The sequence below is a fragment of the Echeneis naucrates genome, chromosome 1 (assembly GCF_900963305.1).
Source record: "Echeneis naucrates chromosome 1, fEcheNa1.1, whole genome shotgun sequence".
Lineage (NCBI taxonomy): Eukaryota > Metazoa > Chordata > Actinopteri > Carangiformes > Echeneidae > Echeneis > Echeneis naucrates.
Genome location: NC_042511.1, coordinates 6,962,376 through 6,985,000, shown reverse-complemented (window position 1 = coordinate 6,985,000; position 22,625 = coordinate 6,962,376). Strand labels below are relative to the sequence as shown.

At 39.7% G+C, this 22,625-nt stretch overlaps 2 protein-coding genes across 5 annotated transcripts; one reads left to right on the top strand and one right to left on the bottom strand.

Moving 5' to 3' along the window:
* Window positions 1-1,531: 1,531 nt before the first annotated feature.
* vwa11 (von Willebrand factor A domain containing 11) lies at window positions 1,532-19,982 on the bottom strand. Of its 2 annotated transcripts, XM_029511690.1 has the most exons (19): window positions 19,887-19,929; window positions 17,345-17,403; window positions 9,425-9,633; window positions 7,987-8,123; window positions 7,753-7,897; window positions 7,500-7,593; window positions 6,972-7,100; window positions 6,286-6,472; window positions 6,015-6,184; window positions 5,665-5,777; window positions 5,431-5,547; window positions 5,097-5,270; window positions 4,840-4,972; window positions 4,551-4,703; window positions 4,271-4,363; window positions 3,251-3,525; window positions 2,970-3,103; window positions 2,462-2,621; window positions 1,532-2,349 (listed from the first exon to the last, which is right to left on the bottom strand). In XM_029511690.1, exons 3-19 carry the CDS (start codon window positions 9,608-9,610, stop codon window positions 1,969-1,971), a joined length of 2,781 nt encoding a protein of 926 aa, XP_029367550.1. In that variant the 5' UTR covers window positions 9,611-9,633; window positions 17,345-17,403; window positions 19,887-19,929; the 3' UTR covers window positions 1,532-1,968. The 2 variants fall into 2 exon arrangements, with proteins under 2 accessions (XP_029367550.1, XP_029367542.1); XM_029511682.1 differs by lacking the exon at window positions 17,345-17,403 and having other exon boundaries at window positions 19,887-19,982.
* On the top strand, window positions 14,065-17,835 carry LOC115049464 (prostaglandin D2 receptor 2). 3 transcript variants are annotated; one of them, XM_029511712.1, is made up of 3 exons: window positions 14,065-14,186; window positions 14,334-14,366; window positions 16,059-17,835. In XM_029511712.1, exon 3 carries the CDS (start codon window positions 16,066-16,068, stop codon window positions 17,431-17,433), a length of 1,368 nt encoding a protein of 455 aa, XP_029367572.1. In that variant the 5' UTR covers window positions 14,065-14,186; window positions 14,334-14,366; window positions 16,059-16,065; the 3' UTR covers window positions 17,434-17,835. The 3 variants fall into 3 exon arrangements, with proteins under 3 accessions (XP_029367572.1, XP_029367571.1, XP_029367577.1); XM_029511711.1 differs by having other exon boundaries at window positions 14,066-14,190; XM_029511717.1 differs by lacking the exon at window positions 14,334-14,366 and having other exon boundaries at window positions 14,074-14,190.
* Window positions 19,983-22,625: the final 2,643 nt, after the last annotated feature.

Here is a 22,625-nt window from a genome sequence, read left to right as displayed (position 1 = left end):
CACCTACTGCTGTTCTGCCCCGTTTTGTCCTTGGTTGCCCTGTTTTTGCCTTCTTGCTTTTGTGTTTTGCTTATAGTTTTTGTTTATTTACCTGGTTGTTTCTGTATTTACACTTTTAATAGGGTCAATTGGGAGGTTTATGTGTTAAACTTTGTTTTAGTTTCCCCACTTTGCTTTTAGAGCAGCTGACAGCCAGGCTGCAGAGCATTACAGTAAACCATATAACTTCCTACATACATACTTTGAAAATACTTTACACTAATACACCTTTTCATCAAAATTATTGGCTATAAGTATTTTTAAAGGTGGGTACACCCACTGATAGAGGCTCCTTGACTGCTTTTGTACTGTCAAGTTGGCAGTTCTGGTCTCAGCGCTTGCTTAACTGTTAAGACCTCCCATGCACAGATGCAATGGATCTGATAACTGCTAAGACTTGATCCCAAAACAGTGACGATATGAATTGTTTTTTGTTTCAGCTTTCTGGATCTTTAAAAATCTCAGTTTATGAGCAGGGTATTTATCTGTTCTGTGTAAAGTAGACACCAATGCGCAGAGAGGGGGGTCTGATGTTCCCTGTTTCTGCAGAAGTGTTTTTTTTTTTTTTTTGTTTGTTTGTTTTTTTGAAATTCAACAACTTTCAACAGCATTAAAATGACACTCAAAGGAAAATCGTTGTGTGATGTGGTAAAAGCTGTTACATTGCTGCATGTTTGAACAACTAATCTGTGATAGTATTGCTCATTCTACCGGTAACAGGGATTAGTATGAGAAAGAAAACAATCCAGTTTCAGTTTCATTTCAGAAGGTGTGGAAATGACAGGTTTTGTTAAACCTTGTTACAACTTGTGTAGTAAGCTGTATTTATGGCTGGAAAATGCCTATGCCAGACAAAAATGGTTTTATTTATTACAACATTATTTAGCTAACAGTCAGTAGAGAATTTATTGCAATTTATTGTATTTTAGTTCATACCAAAAAACACTGAAAATTGGTTTTTCATTAGACTTAGGTTTGTAAAGAGTATTTATACATGGTGATTGCATTACTTGCACTAGATTTGGATGTGAACAATACTGTCAATTCATCCACCAGGGAAAAAAAAAAAAAAACCTGATTGTTGTGCGTGAAAGGAATTCCCCCCTGGCCGTTGCAGTTTCTTCTCAAACAAAGTGATGTGCCTGGCTGCTGTGGTCACCTGGTCCCTGAATTGGACTCTGGTACTCAGCCCATCCATCCAGGATCACAAAGGGGAGAGAGGTGCCACCAGGGTCTGCTTTGGATCTCGGCTTTTCGCATTATAAGTGATACCTCTAGGACAGATTATTAGGTGCCAGCATCTCTTATTTTTTTGCAGATTAAGTTCTTCTTGAACTACTGTTTGTGTGCTGTAACGTCTGGCATGCCTCCCCCTCAACAAGACAAGACAGAAGGACAAATGATTGCTTCTGAAAATGAAGCCATGAACTTCAAGCTGTCTGTGGGCTCATTAAATGGTTTGTTCAGTGAAGTCTGAGAAATGTGTATGTCATTTTTCTACCACTCTTTGTCATGCCAGCACATCTTTTTTTTTTTTCCTTTGAGTTATATAAAAGTCCAACATGGTACATTCTCACTGTGAAGCTATCATATTGAAATCTTGGGATGATTTCCTCAACTTTTATTTCTTTCTAGGGGATGAAAACTCATCTGCATCTGGAGACTTAACATGTGGCTGAGTCTCTTAGCTTTTTCACCACAAGTCATACAGTGCTTTTAACCTATTGCAAGCAGTAGTAGTGGATTAGGGCACAAGTCCATCCATCCATCTATATACACTTATGCAGGGTCGGTATTTCATATTTTTATTATGAATATATTTTCTGACAAAAATAAAGCATACATTTATTTTATATTATTTGTTATGGAATGACAGCATATTAGTTTTTGTAATTTAGCAGTGAGTGAAGCAGTGCATTTCAAAGCCCTTCAAGACTTAATTCCAAGAACAGACACTAGCAGACACAACCACAATGGCAATGACAGAGTGACAGCAGGGGGGCCACCTGAACGAACTATTGAATGATAGCATTTTCCCACATTGCCAACTTCATCCACAGCTACAACCTCAACAATCTGCGCACAGCAGGAGGCGTTGTAGCTGGCCTGGATGATGGGAGCGCTCAGAGAGGTGTGTGAGAGGGTTCCATTACCCTGCTGCAGGAAGATTCTTTCTATCCCAGTGCCATTTTTGTCAGTCAGGTTGGCTGAGAGCTCCCACCTGAAAGATCCACACTTAGACAGATCTCGAGGACAATCGTCAGCCAGAACAGTCACTATTTCACACAAAGGCGGAACAAAATCTGTGATCTGGAAAGACAATAGAGAACACAACGTGAAGGTTTTATTCTGGAGTTGTACGGCTATGTCTAAAAGTTTTTTTACACCATCTAACTGTGTAGTCCAAGATAAGTTTGGTTACCTTTTTAATGACAGATAATCTCAGAACAATGTAATTAGAGTCAACGCCACTGGACGACTTGGCCTCCAGTGTAAGAGTGACATCAGTGCCTGATTCTGTGCTGAGAGGTGGTGTGATGGTCAATGTGTTGTTAGAGTATTCTCCAGTTGTCAGAGTGAGGCTGTCAAGAGAAGGGAAAAACATCATTCTTGGTTACAGGAACTATGATTGTGTGCAATCTATACATTTTATTTTGGGCATTTAAAGATGTAGAGGGTGAAACGTTTTCCTGTTAGGTGGCATTGGACTAAGTGCACTATTTAGGCAGAGCTGTAAAATATGGCCCTGCCTCACCTTTACCCTAATTGGTGAATGTGGTTGCACATGTTAGTTTCCCCGAACTAATAGCTGGATATCTGGCAATGCATAATGAAATAAACAAACAAAAAAAAACAAGGCATATTGGTATTTTCCCAAAAATGCTAATGACATTTAAGACAGCGAATTCTTTTTGTTTGTTTCCCCTCACCTTTCTGGAAAGGACATAGGGAAGTCTCTGTCATTTCTGGCACTGATGTGATACTGGCCACCAGAGCCTTTGGTCAGTACGCTGAATGGGAGTTTGAATTCTTCTCCTGGCTCCACACTGCTGTCCACTGCAGCCTGGAGAGGAAATAGGGAGGAAAAGAAAAAGGAAAACATATCGGCGAGGAAGAATGGTTTCATTTTTCCAAAAATCATTTTCAAAAAGTATGAACATTTTCCCCATCAGCATTCTGTGAAACAACTACATGAAATGAAGAGACGGACCTGGATGTTCACTTTGGAGATGGACATCTGGGTGGTTGACTGCCTCTGAAATTCAGTGTTTGACACTTTGTCTGTTCCTTTCAGAATGAGCACAAACTCCCCCTCTGGGACAGCATCAACAGTCACCAGGATGTCTCCATTACCCATGTCAGCCATTGTACCGTTGCTCACAGCCTCAGCAGCAGCAGCAGGAGTCACGAGGGCAATGCTTCCAACATCTAGTGAGGACGGACCTCTCCTCCCAATCACTGAGACCATCAAGGTGGCTGGCTGACCTGGATATCCGCAGGAAACAAGAGGAGCAAGAGCAAGTAAGATTAAAACATTTTAAGGAAATGATTATTTAGGCATAGGGATGTGTTAATTATTGTATTTCCAATAAATTAACCAAGCCTGGGTGGTAAAATGTTGGCATGGTTGAGTAATTCTACGTGGACAGATAAATGGACAGATTGTTGGTCAGTTTCACAGTTTCACTGTTCTTATAGATCCAGTCAGAGAAGAGAGAGAAATAATAGCAATACTTGAACTATATTTTGACACGTGTCAAACATTAGCGCCACTCTGATGCGTCAAAGAATGTCTTTGTCTTTATTAATGTTCTTTAGCTGAAAAACAGCTGTTTGTTACAACTCAGAACAATTTTGATGGAGCTGACAGTTAAAGTAGGAAAAGTGGTAACCTTAAAACATAAAAAAAAAAAGAACTTGATGCTAAGATTCTTTGTAGGGTCAAGGAGAATTGCAATGTAATCATGGGTGGTGATAACTTGAAAGTACACTTTGGTGTCCTAATTACTTTTTACCAGTAGATGGCGCTAATGTAGCACAGACTGCACATAATGTGGCACCTCAGATAAGATAAAATTGTTTTATATCGAACCATCACATGATAATTCATAAATTATCCTATTGAATGTTTAGTATTGTGGTCTGTAAAAAAAACTGTGCAAACATGCTCTATATTTGGAAAAAATATGTGGAGCTTACAAATCCTGTTGAATTTTCTGTATTAATTTACCTGTTAGTGGAAGCCCGCTGAGTACTGCATAGCCTGGGTGAGGTCCCTTGAAGCTTTCCACAAATTCATAGATAAAACTAATAGTACTCTGGCCTGGAAACACAAGGACACACAGTATAGATACACACAAAGAACACAACAAGCACAACAAATGTAAGCAGCGGCTTTGCATGGACTGAAATCAAAGAGAATAAAAATGCTCCTCATTAGACAATCAAGCTGTGGACAAGCGGACTCAATTTCAAAAGTACTTTTGTTTTTAAAAAATGAAGAATGTGACCTGTGACTTTAAGTGTGTATGGTTGGTTGGACACAATGTTGATCTTCCAGGTTCCTGTCTGCTTGTTAGCATTGAGACGAATTCTTCTCAGGTTGCCCACAGTCTGAATGGTTCCCAGCTTCCCATTGACCTCAGAGCTGCTCTGGCTCACACCTGGAAACGTTTACTATGGATTATTAGTCATAAAGACAAATCTAGTTCAATCATAACAATGTGTTCAGTAAGAAAGATGGACATCCAAGAAGTCTTGTACACGTGAACTGTGCAAACGCTGAAACTGGTGAACTACCTGCAGGGTCGGTCAGTGTGAAAGAGAGGGAGATTCCTGTGATGTAGATGGTGATGTTTTTAAGAGATTCATCCAATATGAAGGAGAAGGTCTCTTGCCTCCCAGGGTTCCTTGCTCGCTGAAGAACTGTCACCTAAAACATTTGAGAAAGCAAAAGATGTACAAATCAAAGTCTTAATTAATTTTAAACAACCACTAACAGTCTGCTAAATGCTTTAGATTCTACAGAATGAACCAGTGGTCCAACAGAGTCCTACCAGAGCTGAAGTAGAGGTGTCAAGGATGACGTCTGTGGCCTGAGGCAGCTCTTTCTTTGACACCTGGATGGCTTGTCCTCCAGAGGCCTGAGCCAGTTCCTTGTAGATGTCAAAGGGAGACTCAACGGATCGACGGCGACGACGCCTACTGCTTCCAGTCATGTAGAAGGAGACCTGTGGAGATGAGTTATATATTTCAAATTAAGTTCACATTGATAAAGTGATTTTGGCTCAAGCTCCCCTGTGACACTGCAAGAACAGTGGTCTAGATAATTTAATGGATGGATATAAAAACAATGAACATTGGTTACTATTGCTGCCAGTTACTATATACCGTTGACTTGGTGGTCCTGACGAGGGCAAAAATTGTTTCCTTCAGGGCGATGTCTTTGACTCCGGCATCCGTGAAAACATAGATGTGGGAGGAGTCTGGGGCACTAGTGAGAGCCAACTAAAGAAACAAACCCTGGTTAATGCTTGAGTGACCATGGTTTTCAGGAAACAATAACAATATCTGTACATTTTTTTCCTCAATCAACAACCATCCTAGGCATTATAACTTTGGTACCTGGAGTCCTGAAAAACACATCTCAGGGACATCTCCGCCTCCATTCGCTTTGAGATTGGAGAGTTCACGTTTCATTTTATTAGCATCTGCTGTCCTGGTTACTGGTCCAAAATCTTCACAAAAAACAAAAACATTGTTTCACTTTTATTGCTATAGTTTGCAGATTTACAGTAAACTCAAAAATACTTTATTTATTTAAAAGAAATAATGAAATTGAAAGAGACATGTCAGTTTCTGCTAAATAATGAAACTGCTATTATATGTATCACATGCTTTGATATAATTGCATTGTCAGAACTCTAACACTAATGGTTTCCTCAACATGAGTAGCATGGTAGAAGAGGCCATACCAGGGTCATTGAAGGGGACCATGATGTACTCAGATGGTTCATCCTGAGTGCCTTTTTTGCTGTCAATGATTTGGTACATAACCTCCCTGGCCCCATCAATGTCATCAGACATGCTGCCAGTGGTGTCAATAACGAAGCACACGACAGATGAGCGGGCTATCCCCATCATTCTGTGAGTGAGCAAGACAGAATATCAATATTTATTCTATAGTACCATTTTTAGGCCATTTTACCAACAAACAAGTTGATCTTTTATATCTAGCTGTCATACCTCAGAAAGTCTTTGTCGCCAGCAGCCAAGCGGATGTCCTCCAGCAGCTGGAGACTTGCAGCAGTGGCTGAACTCACAGCAGTATCATGGAAGGCTATGTTGTCAGGCCGACGCTCATCTTTGCTGATGCCACCACGGGGATTTACTGTGTTGGTCAGATCAGATGTACCTCCATGGCTGCATTTTCCTGGACAGGTGAGACAGCTCCAACTGAGTCATGGTTCAAAATGGGAGAAGGGGTAGACTGAACAATGCCATTATGATTGTCTTTTAGGGAGAACCAACGAGTAATTTGAGTTTCTGCTTTGCTTTATTGCAACCCATTAAATACAACCTGTATATCTGAGGAACAGAACAGATCTATGTTAGTTACTGGTTCACTCTTGATAAAGTGGTAAAGGAATATTTATAAAACACACCACACTCACCACACTCAAAAAAATTATGGTCACACGAAGAGATTTTAAGAAGTCACTCCAATCAATCTAAATCATTTAAAAATTTGGTTTTGTAAAAAAAAAAAAAAAGAAAAGATCACCATTATAAGGAAAATAACTATTACTTGTTCAACTTTCTTTAAATTACCATATATCAGTTAGCAGGTAGCTTTCACCAGAAAATGATTGACCTCGAGGCAGCATCAGCCATATGTGAAAGCAGTTCAGAGATATATCTGTCACTGATACCTTTAGGCTTGACAGAGGAGAAGATTCCCACATAGCCGGACGTCAACTTCTTCTGTTGCAGGATGTTGGGGAGGATGGGATTGGGGCACGTTCCACTGGCACAATCATTGCAGGTGGCGATGTTGGCATCTAACCAAACAAAGTATGAGCAAGATAAAGGATAAACAATGCATTATCCCCTAAACCAGGGGAGAAATATAGATTTTATTTTATTAAGTATTTATTTGACATTTTGACCAATAACTTTTTACAACATTTATATACTATATATTTTTATGTATTATAACATTATATAAACACCAGAATACAGAAAACTAGTGTCAGAGTGTATACAATGTTTTTGTTTTTTTCAATCTTGTTAAGAATGTAGAGGTCTCAGAAACTCAGTAATCAAATAGGGTTAGAATATATCTGTGGAAAATCCCCCCAAAACCTGAGAGATTATTCCACATATAGTACAAACTGCCATAAAAATTAAAATGTGTAACTTTTCTTTTCTTTGCGATACACATATTGTTATGTACCCACCTGCCAGGTTTTCCAGTGGAAGATTTGGCCGAATGAGGTTGATGTAAGGCTCCGTGTTTCCCAGCTCCACCCAGTTACTGTGACTGTAGAAGTCCTGACAAAATATGGAAACACCTTTTTTCACATTCCATATCCTCTATTTGTACACATTGTAAAGTAATTGTTAAATATTTCTCTTTCATTAGGTTTTGGTTATTTCCAAGTGACTTCTCACTTTTCATTTGAATTTCTCTGTGTCTGGTTACTTTCTCACCTGCAGCGTATGAAGGACTCTGCCCAGTGTCTCTCTTGCAGCCTTGAAATTTTCCTTGCGAATGTTAGCTTTAATGGTAACCATTCCATCTGTGATGAGGCTTCGTCCCTGCAGGAATTCCTCTGAGTTGAAGTGGTGTGCAGCGCTGAAAGCATTTTTCTCTCTTAGTGACTTGGTAAGTGTATGCAAACCAAAATCAACCACTTCTCTTCTGTTTAAGTTGTTTCCCCCCACCTGTTGGCAAAGTCACGGTCCACCAGTCCATTCTGGGTGTAGATTTCTTGAAGAGCAGAGTGAAACTTGGCACCCGATACTTCTCCTGTTGCTGTAGGTCCAAGGCAGGCCTGAACCAATTCCTCAGGAGAGTTACCCTGTCCATTATGTTTCAAAGAGAATGTAAATTAAAACGCATCACTGCTGTTTATAAAAAAAAAAAAAAAGGCCTCACTGCTTCTCCTGTAGAACTCTACATATGAGCTCAGAAATTCTCTGGACTCTCATAATCCTCAGTGAGGTGACAGGAAAAGCGCAGGATCCTTCCCTCCACTAGTTCTTCCCAGCAGCATCTGTGAGCAATCACAGTTTAGCTGTGTATAAAGGCTGAGGTGGGAGGACACTCAGTGGAGCAGAGTGCTGCTCCTGGGCTTTCATTTTACTCACTTAATGGATAAGGTGACCTTGTAACATCTTTTCTGTTATCAACTCTAGTTTTCAGCCTCCCTTTTTGGTAGACTTGCTTTAAGTTCTCTCCATTTTGACAATCTTTGCTGTACTGCCTTCAGGTGAGGTGTGGCTAATCAACGCTGTACTGGGCTTTGACCTGACAACCATGCTTGCTCCTTCCACCTGGCTATTTCTTACTCAGTGCAGCTGGACATTACTGGTCTGCTTGTCTGACGTCAAAAGTTGGATGAGCGCTAACTTCTGAAATCTTACCGACTCCAAGATGGAAATAATCCTGTTCAGAGGACACGCTTCTTCAACCTCCTCCATTTACATCCTGGCTCTGTTTCTCTGTCAAAAATCTTGTTGTGAGCATGGATAATCATTTTAAATTTGACAAACAGATCAGTGGTGTGGTTAAAAACAAGCTTCTTTCAGCTGCATCTCTTAGCTAATATCAAACCCTATCTCACCGTGACAGACCTAGAGAGGGTGATCCATGCCTTCATCACTTCCAGACTCGGTTACTGCAACTCTGTACACTGCCATAGCACAGTCCTCTACTCGCTGGCTACAGCTTTTTCAAAACATCGCAGCTCGTCCCCTCACCGGCAAGAAAAAGCGTGACCACATCAGACTAGTCTCGACTTTTTTCAACGGGCCTTTTATTGATTTTAAACTTCCTTTAGTTGTTTTTAAAGCCCTAAACAGACTAGCCCCTTTGTATATTTCCCTGAAAACTCACTTTTTCTCCCTGATGTTTCATCCAGGCTGAGCACTCACAGTCATGTTTGTTTTAATGTTCTGTATGTCAATCTCTTGTATCTATTTGTTTTATTATGTTTTAACCTGTGTACAACACTTGAGTCTTATTTTTGATGGTCATCTTCCCCCTGGACTACTTTGGACTCATCAGTATTCTCACAATTCTTTTAATGACTGTTTTTACAAGTGTGCGTAGGTGTGACTGAGTTTCTGCTCTCTTGCACATTATTATCTTCCAACCTACCGTTGGGTTGAACTCATGACCAGCTGCCTCAGCCACCGCCTGACATGTCTCTCTCACTTTTTGCAACAGAGCTGTTCCAGTAATGGTGACATGAGTGGATGCCCCACCCCCGATAGGAACAAAGGCCATGGTAGGGACCAGCATCAGGGCCAAGCCCATCAGGGCTATTAAAAGTACTGAAGTCATTGATAACCTACAGGGAGAAAAAACTGGAAGAAAAAAAAAAATCAGATATCAGGTTAGTGACAAATATTGGAAAAGGATCAATGGTGTATTTGGTTTGATAAATCCATGTTCTGACTGTATATAACAGTGATAAGAGTACTTTATTTATCCCACATATGTGAAATTCTTTGTTAAAGCAACAACTACAGGTATAGAAAAAAGAATATAAAACAAATATTGACAAAATATAAACAAAATTCGTTTTATGCAGGTTTTTAAATATTTAAATGCCATGACAGTCTGTTTTCGTTGGGGGAAATAACAGAGAGGAAGATGTTCACAAATATATTCATATAATTTTTTTTTTCAATCAGCCACAGTATAAAATCTAGAAAGGAGAAACTGAGAAAATATGTTGATGTATAAGGTAAGTTTTTCAAATATGGTATTCTCAGCTCAGAAGGTTCAATCTGACTCTTTGGCCAAAGGTTAAAACATTTTAACAAACAACAGAAGAAACTGTCACACCCGAGCAAATACCTTATTGTGTGTTTTGTCCATTTCACATATCTCTCAAAAAACCTGATTATGTAACTACTGAACAAAAGTCATCTGCACAGTGGGTTTTTATCTTTTACAAATCAGGTAAAACTCATATAAACACTAAAATTTCTGTACATAAAGTAGTTAAATCTTATATGTAATATTTTACCATTGTTAAATCAATCTCAATCACTCATTCATTCAGTCATCTTCTACAAACTCTTCATAGAGATGTTAAAGGGACTCACAATCCCAGCTCACCCTGGACAGGTCGCCAGTCCATCACAGGTCCAACACAGAGACAGACAGAGACCAACAACCACTCACAGGCACACTCCTACAGACAATTTAGAGTCACCAATTAACCTAAAAATGATGTCTTTGGATGGTGGGAGGAAACAGGAGTACCTGAAACCCAAGCAAACATGGGGAGAACAGGCAAACTCCACATAGAGAGACGAACCAAACCTGAAAACTACAACAGGAGCCACACTATGCCACCGTTTTGGCCCAATCAATCTCAGTTAAATCAACAAAGTTGAAAACTGAAATGCAATCATACCTTTTCTCAGCTGTGTTGACTTCAGCAAGTTAAAATAAGTGCAACATGCAAACTGAATATATAGAGCACCAGTCCTTTGTGTATAATGGAGGGTGGAGACTTGAACATTTAAAAAAAGCATTAACCATGTCTGTCTGTCTTGCATCCTTGCTATCATCTTGTTCACACCACTATCAGTGAAAACCAAGCTGTAATCAGACTTCTAGGGTTTTCTCTCATAAAAGCCAGATAACATCATCCTTACCACATTCAATGTGGTGTAAATGTTGCCATTACTGAAGTCACACCCTAAGGAAGGTCCCATTCTGATACTTGTTAGTCTCATTAGTTTATTTAATGGATGACTACACTGAGACATAAATGGTTTTTATTACATAAACAGGTCTGAACTAAGGTGGGGCAAGTTTACTTAAGGAGACATTTTATTTGTCCTACTCCTTACCCCTGCAGATATTTTACATTTTCATGAAACATATTAGATAAACAGTCTTTATTTCTGTTGTCATGACCTGTTACCAGGATACACTGGACTTAAGATAAGCCAGCCATGCTTCTCCCGTATTATAGTTTTAAGGTGGTTAGAGGTTAGACTTTGACATGTTCTTAGTGCAGTTTTGTCTATTATTTTAGTATTTACCTCCATGTACTAAACACATTTGTGCATTTGTTCGTTTTTTTATCCGTCTCTCTCTGTCACAAATACCAAATAATCACTTTTATCAGGAGCATCACATTTTCAAAATCTAAATTGCACCCACGCCTTTTGTTTCTCATTTTCATATTTTGTCTTCATTAGGTAACATCAATTTGTTCTGATTAATGAGTCCAGGTATCAAGTGGTTGAGATGCCATTACAGTGCAAATAGATTGGTTTCTTTTTAGTGAACTGAGTTTATTTGCCAGTGTTATATATAAGGTTAACAAGATGAAATTGGGTTATCAAGTAACAGGCTGTAAAGTTTTATTTGGAAAACAATATGCTGATACCTCAGAATCGTTTTATATATACAGTACCCAGAAACACCTACGCATTATCACTTCCTTATAAATTGTATTTTTGTTGAAGCTAGTGTATTTTGGTCTCTACCAACTTCTGGAAGAAGATATTTTACACCCTGTAAACCTTGAACTTCATCTATTGTCTGTTTGTGCTGTACTTATCTCTGATCTCTGCTGTAGCTGAGGTTGTAAATGAGGTACAGCAGAGAACCTGTGGACTGTGGACCTGTGGACTGTGCGCACACTCGTAGTTCAAATTGTTTAGAAGAATATTGTTGTTATAGAGAGTGTTGTCACGTTGAGTCTTGATGGTTTGAAGAGTTTGTCCATTGTTGATGTCACCAGGATGTTAAGTTGTAACTATTAATAGGCCACCATGACTGAGACATTGAGTCAAATGATGTAAATGTTTAACCCATGGGTTCAGTGTACACGTTTAATAAAATGTGTAAATGTGAAATGTATTAGGGCGGAATTAACACCATAAAAATGAAGGCCTCTCCCTTCCAGTAAACTTTCCATACACACATGAAGTTGAGTACAGAAACTCTGATCATAATTTTAAAGCCCAGTCACTGCGTCATATCTGTGTGACTATCATGTACCAAAACAAGCCAACTGTATAAACTGCCTGGAAATGAAGCTGGTATGTGATGGAGTCTTTCCTGCTTCATATGTAGATTAGTGATTCATCGGATACAGTCAAAAAGAATAGACAGTACAGTGGTTCATTTGACATTAACAAGGGTGGAGTCAAGCTATTGAAATTGTTAATTCAATATTTTAGCTGGAGCAACACTGTGAATTTGCAGCACATTTGTGTGGCATCTATATTTGCTTTATGAAGTAAGATTTTAAATTGAAAACAAGTAGCAAATTTATAAACCATGCAGAAATGTTACCCAGCAAAATGTAACGTAATTAAAACTAGCTCTGTTACAATGATTGTTGCCAACACATTAACACATAATTAATCAGTCATTTCATTTACAAACACAAACACAAATTTTTCTACGTTACAAATTGTTTTACATTTAAAACTTTTTGTAATCAAATCTATACAATTTTGATTTAAGAGTTTATATTTTCTAAGTATCTGTACTCATAATGTTTTGTAAAGTTGTGATTTTTACCCTTCTGCACACCAAAAAATAAATATTTGTGGGATAAAATTAACAAAGCATTCCCTCAGGAGGATTATCTTTGCTGAGCAGGCCATATTCTGCGTTAGAGCCAGTCACTGCCAACTCCATGTGCAAACAGTGCAAACCCATCTTGTATTCACATTTTTAAGAGCTTAGTTTGAATGGGCAAAGACATAACGATGGTGGTGTTACATACGAATATAAGACAGAAGATTCTTGATCACTGAACCACGGCCTTCTCTCAAGTCCAAGTTTCACATTTCAGACTGAAATGAATAAATCCCCATCATCTAAAATGTCTACACTGTATCAGTGCTTACAAAAACCTGTCGTCCAAACTGAGCAAGCATGTCGAGGTGGGTAACATCAGTGGGGTGTGGTTGTTAGATCACGACTCTTATCACAGCGATGGCACATGTAGACTAAAACTGAGGAAGCCCAGACAGGCACAGGGGAGACATAGTGTTCAAGCCCTGACAGCCCTTACAGAAATGCTAACCACTGTGCCGCCCTGAAGTTACACATAGAGGCAGAAAATCAAGGACGGCCAGACTACACGGAGGGTTTGTAAGTTATAATGCAAGCTACAGCACCAAATGTCACTTAGTTTTCATTCAGTGACGTCATAACTGAGCAAGGCCAGTAAAGCCTGTTCATTTAATAATATTTTGTTCCAATTCATATTGGAACTCATAAACAAACAACAGGTTTGTAGATGAAGAGAAGTGAGTAGTGCTCACCAGCAGTTGATAACAGAGACATTTTACGAGTTTTTTTTTTCTCCTCTGACCAATTTGCCTTGAATCTTTTTGAATGCTGTCACTAACCAAGTGATAACAGGATTAGTGTGTGGAAATATGTCTGTATATAGTCTGCACTTTGTTGATGCAGTGTATCATCATGGAAATTACATCACAGCATGAAGTGGCAGAACAACTAGTCCACACAAGTCTGTCTGTGGCATGATGATGTAGGACTGATAGAGACGGGCATCATATTTCAGTTTATGGCTTAATTATTTACTAATTTCTCTATTTTTTATATGTGTGTGTGTTTTTCATTAAGTAGCATTTTCCTTTGTCCCATTCTGTGTCATACCTGTCTGAATTTTAATGTCAGCGAAATCTACATCCACCTAATACTATATGCAGTGGAGCAATGTGAGGTATGTGTACATGTGTCTGTGTGGGGGTGTGGTTGTGGCAGGGATTCAGTGCTGTCTCCATTACAGCTGCAGAGAGTGGCAGAACTGGAGGGATGAGTGTCTCTGACAGTAAGACAAAGAAGGCAGACCAGGAAAAGAATTCATAAAAGATTTAGGCTTTTCTCTCTGTGTGTGAAACAACAGGTCGGTAAGTGTTACCTTTTAAATGAATTCACATTACAGCATCCTGATGTGATAATGATCAATTGTTGTCAATTATCGTTGTGGATGTCAGTAAATGTTGTCTCCTTGAAAGTAAATTTTTAGTTTTTGTTTTTTTGGATTTTGTAGCAACACCTTCTTCCATGCTGCACTAACACTCAGGTATGCCTTTTTTTCTACAGTAATTAATCATATTGTATTTGCTAATTTTTGCACTCATCTGGTTTTTAATGTACAAAAAGATACTGATACTGAAGACCTGAAGAGGAATCTTCCTTTATCAGCATCTCTCAGGCTGTACTGGATTGTACTGTGACAATAGGAAATCACAATTTAATTTGACATTCTGTGGCAAAAGAACTTTTTTGAATTAATATGCACATGTATTGTGTATTCAATCAGTTGGCAGTTTATGTTGGGAAAAAATATGACAGTCTGAAACCAGTCCTGCAAAAACTCTTTCAGGTTTATACTTGCCCTGAAGGCTGTATTGGCGGTTGGCTCATGTATATTTAAACTAAGAGAGATTTGTTGTGGTTTGTCTTCCCCGTTTACAGTATTTCAGTGACGGCAGACTACATATGATAAGTGTACCTAATAAACAGCCAACTGCCGAGCAACACAAACAGAATAATTACAGAGTAAAAAAAAAAAAAAAAAAGTACAGATCATGATCCAGTTGCAATCTCAATGTGATTTCCCGCATGAAGCGTACTGCTGCAAAAAACACAGAGAAAACTGCGCTCAGGAAATCTGAGCCTAGAAAGGAAATATTGCTCAGAAAAACAAAGATGAGTCAGGTGAATGGCTTCATAATATTGAAAGTCATTGAAAATTATCGATTAATGATTGTAACATGCTGTTTACGTGGAAAAGGGAGCTTGCAGGAATACACTTGTCTCACGTGTCCACTATTGCTTGCCTTTAGCTCTGACACATGCATCATCTAATAACCCAGTTTTTACACTATTAAAAACTGTTGCGTTGTTAAACAAAAAATCGTCTTCTCCTTCCTCCAAGGCAGAGTGTTCCCAATCCCCTTTTCCCCTCCACTGATGTGAGTTTCAGAACAAGAACTCTGAGCTATTGCAAAGCATGCAGCCCAGCAGGTCAGGCTTCATAATTCTGGTGGATTAGCATGCTAGCTGCTAATTTACCATTTGCATTATTAGATCTCTCCATTCTTGCTATTTCCGTGGTCACAAGCACACATTGGTTATAGCCAATATTGACTATACAGGGGAAAATATTTGATGAAAGGAATTAGGTCTGCTAAATACAGATCACAGCAGAGTCCTGCAAGTCTCTGCTATACTGTTGAAAATTCTTAAAACTGTTAGCCCAACTGACTTCACAAGTCCTAACAAGTTACCAGTCTTTTATTATTTCTCCTCGGCAGCGCAGTAGCTCTGTGATAGATCAGTGAAGATATATGATAAGAGGATACAAAATAAAGTAAAAATACAATTACGAGTCAAAGAGAGAACACTACATACAGCAGAGAAATATGCAGCATGCATTGTGGAAGCTGTTGGGATGAAGGAGCTACTGAGAGCACCCACAGTCTCATACACAGGGTGAGAGGGGTTGTCTAAGTTGGATGTTCGTTTTTGGAACGTCCTCTCCCCCACCTCCACCACAGATAACATCCCAGCACAGAGCAAGACCTTTTTCCTGCTGGTCATATTTATAACTTTCACAATCATCTGCAGCGCTACTGTGGGGCGATTTTTGTAATACTACAAGCTGCATGAGGTGTCATTCTAATCATTTGGCTTTGAATCAAGAGAAGACACCTTCTGATTAGTTTTACACTGATGTCACTGATTTCTTTTTCTTTTCTTTTTTTTTCAGGGCACCAATGTCAAACATGACACAGGCAGGGCTCCTCTGCCCCCTGATACAGGACATGCAGAGGCATAGCCTGAACAACAACAAACAAGCCAACTGGACAGTGGTTTGCATCCACGGTCTGTTCTCCTGCATGGGGATTTTGGAGAACGCCTTGATCCTCTGGGTGGTTGGATTCCGCCTGCGGCAGCGCACCGTGGCATCTGTCTGGGTGCTCAACCTGGCTATATCTGACTTTCTAGCCACCCTGACACTGCCCTTTTTCACCACATATCTTTACTATTCGCACAGCTGGGAGCTTGGTAACTTGCTCTGCAAAATACAGGCTTCCATCTTCTTCTTAAATATGTTTGTTTCAGCTTTCCTTCTGGCAGCCATTTCACTTGACCGCTTACTTTTGGTGGTCAGGCCCGTGTGGAGCAAGAATCATCGATCCGTGCCGGGAGCATGGAAAGTGTGTGCTCTGGGTTGGCTATGGGCAGTAATTAATACCCTACCTTACACCTTATTCCGATCAGTTATCAAGAGACAAGACGGGGGAAATTTGTGTTATCATAATTTTGCCCTGTTGTTTTCCACTGAAGATACTCTGGAGAGAGACTGCAAAGTGAGGCATGCTGCAACAGCTATCTCTAAACTGCTGCTAGCGTTCCTCTTTCCGCTAATGGTGATCGCTGGGAGCTACATCAAAATAGGCCTCATCCTGAGAAGGAGGAGTACAAGGAGGACACAGGGCAGCACCAGAGCAAATCATTCGCTGATTGTGTCAAACACAGACAGAGGACCAGAAACTCCAAAAACCCCTACAACCACCAAAACTACTATCTTTCTCAAGCCCCTGACTTCTCATCAGTCTTCAACCATGAAGTCTACTTCCTTGTCCGGCACCCCCCTAAATCAGACCAATCTGGGCCAGCTGTCACAGAGCTTCGTCAAAATGGTGACATTTGTGATTGCGGCATTTGCACTGTGCTGGGCTCCCTATCACATCTTCTGCATGATCGAAGTATCTGCCCAGTACCGGAAGAACAGCCTCAGCGCGGTAGAGGTGGGCCTGCCCTTGGCTACAACGATTGCATTCTTAAATCCAGTGTTGAACCCAATTTTGTATGCCTTTAGCTGCCCACATTTTTGCGTAAGAATACGTCAAAGTCTGGGAGCAGTGTTTTCCGCACTCGTGGAGGAGGAAGGGGGGATCCTAAGAACCCATATAAAAAGGAAAAGCAGTCGAGATGCGAGCCCTGCATCACCAGCATCACCAAGGGTGTCATTGTCAGCCAGTAAATCACCTGAGATTCAACGCCACTTCCCCTCGCCTTTGGCCTCTGGAGGACTTGAAGAAATTCACCTGAAGTCACATGAAGAATGCAGGACATAAATCAAATAATGTGGTGGGGCATAGCGAAGATAGCACTGTTTTGTTTTTGTTTTTTTTTTTGAGTCAGCAGGCTGCTTGCTTTTTAACTAGCAAGCACATAAACACTGTACATATAGCCTCAACTGAACAAGAAGTCTTGGACCTGTCATATAGACACGGCTAACTTTCATCTAAGAGAACAACCACCTGGGACAGGAACTGGCAGTATGCTGCAATCAAATATTTCTAGCCTTGCTAATGGTACATTCGTGTAATAATTTTTGTGCAGTTTATTGTTGAGAGGATGAGTACTTGGACTTTTCCTCTACAGCACTCTTCCAAATTTGCTGATTAAAATTTCTGTGAGATTTGCTACCAGCATTCATTCAACCAAAAAGTTGATTAAAGAAATTAATTCAAAGATGGCTTTTTTCTTTTTTCTTTCCTATTTCAAATGTATATATTTGAATGCAGGACAATGAGAGCAAAATCCTACACAAATGTGATGAGGTGACGGAAGTACATGATGCTTTTGCTGATGTCATAATCACACAACAGACTCAACTAATGCTGGAGATTGAAAGTTTTTGCCCTGTAATTTCTGTCCACCAGAGGGTAGCAGGGTGCTGGCTGCATAAATCTACATGAAATTATTCGACAGGACTTTGCTTTTCAGGTCTTTTCAGGTCTTCAGGAACTGCTGAACATCTGACTGTCTCTCTTGGTGATCAGATTTGATCATATCTACTGTCTCATCACAGCCACCACAGTTGTCTGGTTCATCAGACTCTACAGGACAAGCATGCCCGCTGACACGCAGGCTGAGGTGTAATGTAGGCCACAGCAACGTGGGATTACCACGGAGGTAGTTGTAATTTGCAGAGAATATTAGAGAGTGATGAATCAGAAAATGAAGCGAGAGCGGGATTAAACCTATGAGGTCAGGCTGGAAAGCAAAGTTCTACTTTTCCCTTCAACCATTCAGTCCAAATAGAATTTTTAAATGTCAATGGGAGGGTCTGAAGAACACAAAAAATAACTTGTTGGAAAGGCGAAGATAAGATGCAGGCAGCCTGGTACAGCTTTGTACAGCCTGATAGGGTATTAGTATTAGAAAATCCAAGTTAATTCATCATCATGGTGCAGAAACACATGACATGATCGTTCATCTTCTACTGCTTATCTGTTTTTGGATCAAGGGGCTGCTGGAGCCAATCCCAGCTGGGAATAGACTGGGCGAGGGCGGGGCACACCACCAGTCACCATTAGAAAGCCGTCACTGATGGCTCTTCAGGTCAGAGCCAACTCAATCACACATCCACCCTCTCTCTCATCAACTATTATTTACTATCTGCACATCCGGTGCCACACGCAGACCTTAAATTCTGTTCCCTTGTCGCTCTCTACTACCTTCAGTTCCTCTTTAGACTGATTGTATGTTTCAGTCTTATTTCAAGGTTTGACTATGTCTAACAATGTTGATAGTCTAGACTTCTTCGTAATCCTGGAGAAATGGCTAACTCGGGGTACTTAATTTGTCATACACCAAGTGAAAGTGAGTTCACTAAACCTCGTTTTTGTGGGTTTAATACTGCTGGGGGTGGGGAGTAAAGATCCCCTATGATAGTGATGACACTGCTCATGCACGTAGATGTCATGAATGGAAGGAAGGCTGCTGCAGTTGATCTTCTGGCTGGTTTCAAATGTGCTGTCATTTCAAACAATAGTTTTCCATCATTTGGACAGCTTGCTTTTATGGAAAACTCTAAAGATCCTCTTATAATTTGCACATATATAATTTGCAAACCCAAGGAATCCTGACACTCGATATCTGTTATCTGTCTTATCCGTGTCAGACCACAAGTGTGTGTCTGACACAGATAAGGTCTTTGTCAGACACTCAGGGCTGTTGGCCTGAGTAACACTGTCTTACATTGGTTCAAAATTCATGTGGAGGGTTAATTTCACTCCCTTCGACATCATCCCTGTTGCATACAGAGGATTTTTATAAGAGCAATAATTAAAATTCGTACTGAGTTCAGCACACACCTAAAAATCCCACATGCAATAAAGAATGTGATGAAAATATACGCTGCAATTTTCTTTGGATTCTTCCCTGGCCACTGCCCCATCTCCACACCAAGTTCAAATCAGGTCAGTACTCTTTCAATAACCAAATAGCATGATTGAAAACACACTGACAGGCAGTAAAGCAATGACAGATTTAAGTTACTAATCCAGATTCTAGATTACTACAACATATAAAATATCAGAAAATGAACGTGTTTATCATTAGAATAAAAAAAAGTTGAATCAGTAATTGAATTGAACATTGACTTGACAACTGTTGGTTAACAGCAGAAAAAACTGCTCTTATTTCTTTGCCAAATCTCTGAAATTGAGGTGAAAAACATTGATATCAGAACACTTAAAGCTGAAAGAGCTCTACTTGCAAAAGTCAGTATTGTACTTACCCCAGGGTCTGCTGCTGTGCATTTGTCAGTCCTGACAAGACTGCTACACTGTGGGACTTTCAGTTTCTGTGTTGATCTGGTGCAATAAGAGTTAGAAAGGAAGTGGGTGTGTACTTTATCTTTCCCTTTTTCTGCAGAAAACCTGAACTCTGGATGACCTCTGTTATAGTCCACACAATTGTTTACACACTTGATTACCCCATAATGTAATGTTAGATTTTTAAGGATTTGATCGTCTTATTCCTTTCTGATAACATTTGGTCACTGAGGAATGGATGGATTATCTGTAAAGGCAAACAAACAGACAGTTTACTGCAGGTATGTAAATGTTCATGGTTAGTCATGTCCTGTATTATGGAATGTTGCTAGAAAGCTTGGTCATGGAAAACTTTTGACTTTCGTATCGACCAACTCAGCATTAATAGGCTGAACTGTTCTGAACTTTTCAGTGTGCAAAGGATTTGGGGTGTGAGAGAAGGTGTGTCCAATCTTTTGGCCTGTACTGTATACTGACACTTAAAATAAATAAATAAATAAATAAATAAATAAATAACTGTTATAAATGCGTGAAGTCATCGGGCTAACTCGTGTTACAGCTAATTTCTGAAGCTAATTTGTTTTACATCCAGTCACCACTCATACACATGTTTCTTCCTCTTCCACACTTCTTCTCTAACAGACCCCAAAGTATGATTGCAATGTCAACCACATTTTTCTCCTGAAAGAGGATTCATTATTCAGAAGGTCAGAGATGGCACATATTTTGTCATTTTGACCTGATTGTGCATTATACTCGTGTTTATCTGATAAAGGACAAATAGAAATGAATAAAGAAAGAATTTCAGCTGTTAATAATGTCAGTGTTAGATATTGCTGATATTGTGTAATTGCATGCAGTCTGATGTCACGTGACCCCTGCATGCATGTGAGGGTCTTTCTCTCAGAGATAAATGGGAAAAGACACTGCAGCCCCAGTTTTTTGCTCCAAACTAATGGAAACTATCTGAGACTTGACAGCTGTAACTGATTTGCAAACTTTATTGGACCTTTTTGTTACTTTACTGTTTTTACTTGCAATACATTCACGATAGACAATTTTTTAATTTGATATTGTGGTCTAAACTACCAGTCAAAGTGTGTCCAAACTGATACTGTATGTAGAAGCACCTCCATTAACAACTAGTAAAGGTTGATATGTGGGCGAGGTTGCTGGCTCAGGAAATGTTTTTCAAATATTCCCCCAGCCTGTTTTTGTCAAACACTTGGCTGCATCCTGTCACAGGACTTAGTTTCCCCTATTCTTTTTTTCCCCCACCATTCTGCACTGCTGAGTATGATTGGACGTCCACTCAAGATCTTTCATTCATTGTCAGAATGCAGGAAGTCTAACACGGTTGATACTTTTAAATGATGGACCACAGCTGACGCACACACTAGAATAATGGCATTCTTTACACTACAATACATGATGAGTCCCTAAAGAATAAAATGCATTCTAAAATGCAATCTAAACATCTCACAAGGGTGTGTACTGCTTGGCCATCACTGTTGGACTGTTGTAGGCATACATGTAGCAAGTGTGTTACGTGTGTTTGGAAGATGAACTGCCCCGTGCCATATGGTGAATGTAATAAACAATGGGAGCACTATAAAGTGCAGAGGATTGAGGACAAGCCTACATCAACATCAGAACAGATGAAGTCAGATAAAGAGAGAAAAAGAGAGAGCGGCAGAGAGGGAGAGAGAGGGGGAAATAAATACAGGATTACTGGAGATGTTACATACATGGACAGAAAATAATGCCAGGCTTACAAAAAATAGCCCTCACAACAACTTTTTTATTTATTTATTTATTTATTTAACTGTTAATCAATTAAAATGTTTTGTTTGTGTGAAAAATCAAAAACACATTAAATCATATTAATGAATGCAGCAGCTAAAGAACAACAGAAGCCAAAGCTTTCCTGACTGGCATGTCTGTCATATGAAGACAACGACAAACCAGGTTTACCAAACCAGCTGGTTACGAGGTGAGAGATGAAAAAGAGAATGATGGATGTCGATGCAGGCGGAGGGATGAAAGAGGTAGAGAGTGTGGGCAGAGGGAAGGAGGAGCGACGACAGTTGGAGAAATGTCCCAGATTATCAACCAGTGTCAGATGCTCCAGAGGCAGATAAAGAGGAAGGAGTGGAGAAGAGTGTGACAAAGAGAGAGGACGTGCATGTGAAGATGACTGACGTGAAAAGCGCATCATCCATGGAGGTGCAAGAGGGGAAGTTAATGAAGAAGGTCAGTGGATATACAGACCACAACTGGCCTGCTATTGGACTGCTACTAGAAAAGGGTGGTATTTGGCAGTAACTAGTGTTGGGCAAGTTACTTCAATTATTTAATTAATTATTTATTATTGCATTATTTATTACTTGTTACTGTCATTTCAAAGTAATTCATGATATTATAATATAACAATTTGAAATGTAAGGCTTTACACTACTTTTAAGTTACTCTCACCAAAATAACTGGAAATATGGATTTGGCATTCTAAATTAGCTCATTATGCTCAATTAGCTCATTGCACATCCAGTGGAAGGTGATGTGTTATCTGATTGAGCTAGACTTAAGGCTAAAAACTGTATAATATGATAACAATATAATCCCCACAGTCATTTAAAATTACTGGTGTTATTTCGGGAAGTGGACTTATCTTCAGGTTTCGCACACAAAGGGTTAGGGTCAGG